This window comes from Rana temporaria, chromosome 5 (genome assembly GCF_905171775.1).
Source record: "Rana temporaria chromosome 5, aRanTem1.1, whole genome shotgun sequence".
Lineage (NCBI taxonomy): Eukaryota > Metazoa > Chordata > Amphibia > Anura > Ranidae > Rana > Rana temporaria.
In genome coordinates, this window is record NC_053493.1 from 240,744,434 (window position 1) to 240,752,980 (window position 8,547).

General features: G+C 44.7%; 1 protein-coding gene across 1 annotated transcript in view; it reads left to right on the top strand.

Annotated features, from left to right (window-relative positions):
• Positions 1 to 7,744, top strand: part of RIPK1 (receptor interacting serine/threonine kinase 1) — a 54,107-nt gene extending 46,363 nt beyond the window's left edge. Inside the window, exons 11-12 of the mRNA XM_040353638.1 lie at positions 496 to 636; positions 7,145 to 7,744. Of these exons, the coding sequence (XP_040209572.1) occupies positions 496 to 636; positions 7,145 to 7,425 (422 nt within the window). The 3' untranslated portion in view covers positions 7,426 to 7,744. The remainder of the gene's footprint in view (positions 1 to 495; positions 637 to 7,144) is intronic.
• Positions 7,745 to 8,547: the final 803 nt, after the last annotated feature.

Genomic DNA, 8,547 nt, shown 5'->3' on the forward strand with positions numbered 1-8,547 from the left:
AAGAGAACCGCGGTTCTTTTGAAAGGAGTGTCTGTACACTCGGGCGGCAAGAGATTTTTTTCCTGATGAGATTCTGGCCCGTGTGTACAGGGCTTTAGTCAAATTTTGTGAGAAAGAAGCGGGACCAAGCCGCACTGTGTGTGGCTTGGTCCCAGCCCTGCTTGGGACCACGCTCGCACATGTGCCAACATAGCACACAACTTGCCATGGGGGCACACAGAAGAAGAGCAGCGGAGAGCGCTGGAGGGGGACTCCAGAAGAGGAGATAAGGGACTGCTCTATGCAATACAATTGCTGCTTATAATGGCAATTTAAAAGGACTTGTATTGACTTGTAATGAGTTCATAGACAGCCAGAACACTAGCATTTTCAAAAGGCTTCTTTAACAGGATACTCATGTGGAAACTGAGATACAAATCTATACTTTGTCAAGTATTTTCACCTAACTGTGCGGGTGTGACTGATTATTAATCTGATTGTTTTTCCTTTCTTTAGATAAATCTGTCAATCTGACTATATCAAATAGTAGAGCCATTCAGATTGGAAACGGTAATTACATGACGGTTGAGGCACCAAGAGCAATAAACAATCATGTTGCTCAAAATGTTACCGACAAGCAGTATCAACATGTGTTTGGTATGTATTGGTTGTTGTTTATTGGATTTAATCACATCACGATTGTATCTGTTTTCTGCCTGATTATATTGATCAAAGCAATACCAGCCAGGTTACTGAACGGAACACATTTCTAGAAGTAGTTGAGGCGCAATTGTATGTTGCAATCTCATTACTAAATTTTAAGCCCCGGTTCACACCAGCTTTGAAATATCGCTAATTCAGCGTCAAATCAAAGCTGAAGATCAGTACAATTTGCGCCTCCGATTTCATTGCAGCTTGCGACTTCATTGCCAACAGAAGTCTATGCAAGTCGCAATGAAAAAAAGTAGGGCTGTGCAAATTAACTTTTACTTAATCGATTAATCTTTAATTTTTTTGATCGATTAAAATTCTTTTGATTGGTACTCACCTCTCCGGCCGGGTTCTGAGCCTTCAGGGAGTTCCGTCGGAGATCCAGTAACGTCACGGACACCGGCGGGGCTTGCCGTGTCCATCTGAAGTGCTCCTTTGCTGTGCCTTCATATCTGCATGCCGGCGGGACCTTACTATCGGCCACATGCAAGGGCTGTTACACTTCCCTCTATCAACCTGGGATTCTACAACCATCCACTGGGAGTTGTGATAGTTCCCTTCATGGGACATCTACATGTCGATGGACTGATGTTAACCTCTCCTCATCTGGATTCAGCAGTGGTATCGTTGTACACATTTTTATACCAGTATCATACTTAGCTACATGTTTTTATGACTGCTTTTGGTACGATTTGGTATTACTCGCACCATTTTTACAGTTTATGTAGCTACATCAATTTTATCTCCAGTGCAATATTTATTTGGTTACCTACTTGAAGACTATAAAAGTTTTAAAGCGGATGTGCCATGGGGAAAAAATATTAAAAGCCAGCAGCTACAAATACTGCAGCTGCTGACTTTTAATATTAGGACACTTACCTGTCCTGGAGTCCAGCGCTGATCGCAGCAGAGCACGAGCGATCGCTCGTCTCTCTGCTGCTCCCCCCGCCATCCACGCTGAGGGAACCAGGAAGTGAAGCGCTGCGGCTTCACTGCCCGGTTCCCTACGGCGCATGCGCGAGTCGCGCTGCGCCCGCCGATTGGCTCACACGCTGTGTGCTGGGAGCCGAGTGTTCCCAGCACACAACGGGCGACAGACGGGATGTCAGAAAAACCCGTCTTTTGCCCGTAGCGTGTGGCCGGAAGTGGGTGCAAATACCTGTCTTTAGACAGGTATCTGCACCCCCCTCCCCCCTGAAAGGTGTCAAATGTGACACCGGAGGGGGGGAGGGTTCCGATCAGCGGGACTCCACTTTAGGGTGGAGAATCGCTTTAATGCTATTCCCATCGAGCGCTGCCTTTGTGTGATTTTTGTATCCTGCTATCCATTTTTCCAGTGGTTGGTAGCTGCACTGGGAATCAGCCTGCAAGGAGATCAGCTAAAAGTAGTTGGATCTGTATGTGCGTTATAATTAATCGAAATTGGTCGATTAATCGATTAAAAAAAAAAAACGATTAATCGAACAGAAAATTTTTGATCAGTAACAGCCCTAAAAAAAAGTAGTGCAGGAACCTTTTTCAAAGTAGCTGTGACATGAGTCGTGGTGATTTGAACGGTTTCATTGCCGGCAATGGGGTGCGACTTGTCGTGTGATTTGGAACTGTCAAATTGCATGACGAATCGCACCAGTGTGAACCAGGGCTAAAGGTTGGTTGAAATTCGTTTTCACACTGTCGGGCTGAAATATGGAAATTTATTTGCAAATCTGTTTGAAGTGGGAAGGTGCGGTACCTGCCACAGACTATAATGCCGCGTACACATGCTCGAAATTTCCAACAACAAATGTTCAATGTGAGCTTGTTGTCGGAAAATCCGACCCTGTGTACGCTCCATCGGACATTTACTGTCGGAATTTCCGACAACAAATGTTTGAGAGCTGGTTCTCAATTTTTCCGACAACAAAAGCTCTTGTCGGAAATTCCGATGGTGTGTAGCCAATTCCGACGCAGAAAATTTCACGCATGTTCTGAATCAAGCAGAAGAGCCTCACTGGCTATTGAACTTCATTTTTTCTCGGCTCGTCATACGTGTTGTACGTCACCGCGTTCTTGACGTTTGGAATTTCCGACAACATTTGTGTGACCGTGTGCATGCAACACAAGTTTGAGCCGACATTCCATTGGAAAAAAATCCACCGTTTTGCTGTCGGAATGTCCAATTGTGTGTACGCAGCATTAGAAATAATCCACTACTGACCTTGGCACAACATCACCTCTTTGCCCATTTACAGGCACTTAAGACTACAATTCTTTTTTTTTTTTTTTTTGCATTAAAGCAACCTAGGCCGCCTACACACGGTCGGACAAAACCGATGAGAATGGACAGAGGTTCAGTTTCATCGGTCCAAACCGACCGTGTGTATAGCCCATCGGTCTGTTGTCCTTCGGTCCAAAATTTTAAAACATGCTTCAAAATCGAACCGATGGACCGCTGCCCGATCGTTCCAAACCGATGGTTAGTACAGAAAGCATTGGATCAAAACCCGCGCATGCTCAGAATCAAGTCGACGCATGCTTGGAAGCATTGAACTTTGTTTTATTCAGCACATCGTGTGTTTGACGTCACCGCGTTCTGACCCGACATTTTAAGTCACTAATTCCGAACTTGCATACAGCCTTAAGCCTCATACACACAATCAGATTTTCCGCAGACAAAGTGTAGGACTTTTGTCTGAAGGACGTTGGCCATGAACTTGTCTTGCATACAAACGGCAAAGAATTGTTGTCCAACAAACACGAAACTACGTGATTTTTCAGCTCTTTAGCGGCACCCTTTGGGCAACTTCTGCTAATGTTGTGTTATGGTTAGCTCAAAAAAAGAAAGGTTGTACTACACTAGGTAGCGACATGGCGGACTTTAAAGGGCAATCACAGGGACATTTTTCGTTATAAAAATAGAGTTTAATTACAAAATTATACATATACAAATAAATTTCATATCAATAAAATGTTAACAAAAAAGAACATAGATACATATTTGAGCAATAGAACGTCTCGCCGACGCGTTTCGCCTTACGGCTTCTTCTGGACGAGTTGTATGATTTTATAACAAGGAGGTATTGCTACTTGCATGTGTCAATTGAGTTGGTGGTCATCCGCATCCATCACAAATCATTGGAGTAGTACCAAAAATAAGTTCGTGAACCAGGTAGAAGGAGGAAAGAAAGATCTCCTGATGGTGTAAGGAGCCACAATGGTAGTAGGTTCTCAAAGTTAGTGTAAAAAAAGGCAACAACCGGGACCAGCAAGGCAGAAGACAGGTGGGAAGAACCTGGAGGGAAAATAGATTCCGTCGCTAGGTAGCCACACTGCACTGTCCACAATAAAGGGCAGACCAAAGGATTTAGAAGCCTTGCCGCCTAAGGAGTAGTATGTGTCCCGGGGGGGTAGCAGCCTGTGGTCTGCCCTTTATTGTGGACAGTGCAGTGTGGCTACCTAGCGACGGAATCTATTTTCCCTCCAGGTTCTTCCCACCTGTCTTCTGCCTTGCTGGTCCCGGTTGTTGCCTTTTTTTACACTAACTTTGAGAACCTACTACCATTGTGGCTCCTTACACCATCAGGAGATCTTTCTTTCCTCCTTCTACCTGGTTCACGAACTTATTTTTGGTACTACTCCAATGATTTGTGATGGATGCGGATGACCACCAACTCAATTGACACATGCAAGTAGCAATACCTCCTTGTTATAAAATCATACAACTCGTCCAGAAGAAGCCGTAAGGCGAAACGCGTCGGCGAGACGTTCTATTGCTCAAATATGTATCTATGTTCTTTTTTGTTAACATTTTATTGATATGAAATTTATTTGTATATGTATAATTTTGTAATTAAACTCTATTTTTATAACGAAAAATGTCCCTGTGATTGCCCTTTAAAGTCCGCCATGTCGCTACCTAGTGTAGTACAACCTTTCTTTTTTTGAATTACTATTTCGGATGTGGGCCAATGTGAGTGCCTTAATGTTATTTCCCTTTCCCATTTTTTTTGTGTTATGGTTAGCATTGCTTCTGATCATGCGTGTTTGTACTTTGGATTTTTTTTTTCGACAAACTTGTGTACACGAGATTGGATAATCCTACAACACACATTTGTTGTCGGAAACTTTTAAATACTTTAGACCCGGGCCATAGTAAAAAGACATCCTCCAGGTGGCTCTATAAATCCGTCTTTTTACGGCCTTGCGTCCTCCGGCCACTGGCGGGCGCGCGCGGCTGTAAATACAGAGCTCCACATCCTGTCAGGGAGAGGAAACAGATACTGTGTCCCTTGTACATAGGGACACAGCATCGGTCACCTTCCCCAGTCAGGCCCCTCCCCCCACAGTAAGAATCACTCCCAGGATACACATTTAACCCCTTCCTCGCCCCCTAGTGTTAACCCCTTCCCTGCCAGTCACATTTATACAGTAATCAATGCATTTTTATAGCACTGTTCGCTGTATTAATGTGAAAGGTCCCAAAAATGTGTCAAAAGTGTCCGATGTGTCCGCCGCAATATTGCAGTCCTGACAAAATTCGCAGATCGCCGAATTACTAGTAAAAAAAAAATAATAAAAAAAATGTCAGAATTTTATCCCCTATTTTGTAGCCACTATAACTTTTGCGCAAACCAATCACTATATGCTTATTGCGATTTTTTTTTTTACCAAAAATATGTAGAATACGTATCGGCCTAAACTGAGAAAAAAAATATTTTTTTTAAAAAAAAAAATCGGATATTTATTTTAGCAAAAAGTAAAAAATATTGTGTTTTTTTTCTAAATTTTCGCTCTTTTTTTGTTTATAGCGCAAAAAATAAAAACCACAGAGGTGATCAAATACCACCAAAAGAAAGCTCTATTTGTGGGGAAAAAAAGACGTAAATTTTGTTTGGGAGCACGTCGCACGACCGCGCAATTTTAATTTAAAGCGACGCAGTGCTGAAAGCTGAAATTTCACCTGGGCAGGAAGGGGGTATATGTGCCCAGTAAGCAAGTGGTTAAAGCATGCTATCCAACATTTGTTTTTCGGAAAATCCGACAACAATTGTCCGATGGAGCATACAAAACAGTCGGATTTTCTAACAGCCTGTCATCACACAATTTGCATCGGAAAATCAGATTGTGTGTACGAGGCTATAGTCAGCCAGGTCATAGTGACGTCAACACAACTATCCCACTCTGAGTCAATGGTTCAGAAAGTATTTCAGCCAAATGTTCACCAACACATACAGCAGTGGCGGTGCGTCCATAGGGACGCAGGAGCGCTGCCCCCTCTGGCTCACTCACAGCCAGTAAAATATACAGATTCATACACTGTATGAATCTGTATATTTTCGCCGCTGCCGTCCACTATTCAGCTGGCCGGAAGTTGAGCGCCGGTCAGCTGAATAGCGGCAGCTGACTGGCTGTGTGGAAGTGCCTATCAGGGCCAGCGGCCTCGGGGCGTACCGGCCGTACGTCCGAGGATAAGACTGACAGGCGTCTCAGCCAATCAGGTAACCTGATTGGCTGAAGCGTCATCGAGGGCGGGACGAGGGACATCGAGGGACGTAGAAGCCATAAAGGTAAGTGCCGGGGGGGGGGGGGTACTGGGCACAGTGGCTACAAGTGGGCATAGTGGCTACAAGTGGGGGCACAGTGGTGACAATTGTGGGCACAGTGGTGACAATTGGGGGCACAGTGGCGACAATTGGGGGCACAGTGGCAACAATTGGGGGCACAGTGGTGACAATTGGGGGCTGTGTTTGATGGCATAGTGGTGATAATTGATGGTACAGTAGCTGCGTTTGATGGTATGGCACAGTGGCTGTGTTTTGATGGCATGGCACGGTGGCTGCGTTTTGATGGCATGGCACAGTGGCTGCGTTTTGATGGCACGGTGGCTGCGTTTTGATGGCATGGCACAGTGGTTCCGTTTTGATGGCATGGCACAGTGGCTGCGTTTTGATGGCACGGTGGCTGCGTTTTGATGGCATGGCACAGTGGTTGCGTTTTGATGGCATGGCACAGTGGCTGCGTTTTGATGGCATGGCACGGTGGCTGCGTTTTGATGGCATGGCACAGTGGCTGCGTTTTGATGGCATGGCACGGTGGCTGCGTTTTGATGGCATGTCACAGTGGTTGCGTTTTGATGGCATGGTACAGTGGCTGCGTTTTGATGGCATGGCACACTGGCAGCGTTTTGATGGCACAGTGGTTGCGTTTTGATGGCACAGTGACTGCATTTGATGGCATGGCACAGTGGTGACAATTGATAGGTACAGTGAGGCTGCAATTGTTTTTTTGTTTTTTTTTTCGTTTGCGCCCCCCCCAAAAATTTTGAGCACCAGCCGCCACTGACATACAGGCAACTAGCAATTTCAGAAAGAGAAGTGGTCAGTGATGACCACCTCCCTATTCAGTTTATTTTTTTTGTGTGTGTGTTTCATATTTGATTTTGATTATTTGATTTTTTTTTTTTTGTGTGTTTCAGAGGACACTTCATCAGCAAAGGAGCAACAGCTTCAGCTTCTGGGAGATAACCTGTCTAGGAAATGGAAGGAGTTTGCACGCAAAGTTGGGTTTCGACAACCAGAAATTGATGAAATTGACCATGACTTTGAAAGAGATGGACTAAAAGAAAAAGTTTTCCAAATGTTGTACAAGTGGCAAATGAAAGTCGGATCGAAATATGTTACAGTTGGAGAGATTGCTAAAGCCCTACATGATTTGGGAGAAAAAGACCTTCTCAATCAACTCATTCAGCTGAACTAAGCACTTATAGAAAGCCTAACTTGAACAAAATGTTTGTGAATCTTAAGACAGACCTGACAAGGATCACAATATGCCACCAAGCGTATGACTTTTCTAAAACTCAATTTTTTTTTTATGAGGCATTGTGATTGGAAAGGCCTGATGCGTTTACATGAAATACCCACTATGAATAATGATCTACAACAGACTGTGAGTTTGAGTGTGTCAGCATTAGCCAGCGTTGCCTGTTTTCTAGGTATTCTAGGTATGATATCATATGACTGTTGAATCTTCATCACAAATTGGTTGTCTTTTGATAATGAAAAAAATCCTTCCAAGATCTGCAATGACTTTCCAATAAAGATTTTCAAATATAAAGTTGACGGCGTAAAGGTAGATTTAGATGTTGCGCCTAAATCTCCCTTTCCGCTAAAGCCCAATCCATGTTTGGATTGTGCTTCACAGACTACTGACAGGAGGTGAGGAAGCAATGTGATGCATCCTCGCCACCTGTTTTAGCCCCATTTTTGCTGACAAATATGCCGCAACCATGTGCATTGCCGGGTACGTGCGGCGCTGCCCCATTTGCTTAATCACTTAAGCACCGCCTCCTGCAGATATACGTCGGCAGAATGGCACGGCTGGGCACAAGCACGTACCTGTACGTCCTCTTTAAGTGCCCAGCTGTGGGTCACGGGCGCGCGCCCGTGACCCGGTCCTAAGCTCCGTGACCACGGCCGCGGAACCCGCGGACCCGATCGCCGCTGTAGTCCCGCGAGCTAAAGAACGGGGAGAGCTGTGTGTAAACACAGCTTCCCCGTTCTTCACTGTGGCGCTGTCATTGATCGTGTGTTCCCTGATATAGGGAAACACGATCAATGACGTCACACGTCCAGCCCCGCCCCCCTACATTTAGAAACACAGATGAGGTCACACTTAACCCCTTCAGCGCCCCCTAGTGGTTAACTCCCAAATTGCAATTGACATTTTCACAGTAATCAGTGCATTTTTAATGCATTTTTTCCTGTGAAAATGACAAAAAATGTGTCAAAATTGTCCGATGTGTCCACCATAATGTCGCAGGCACAAGAAAATCGCGGATCGCCGCCATTAGTAGTAAAAAAAAAAAAAATGCAATAAAAC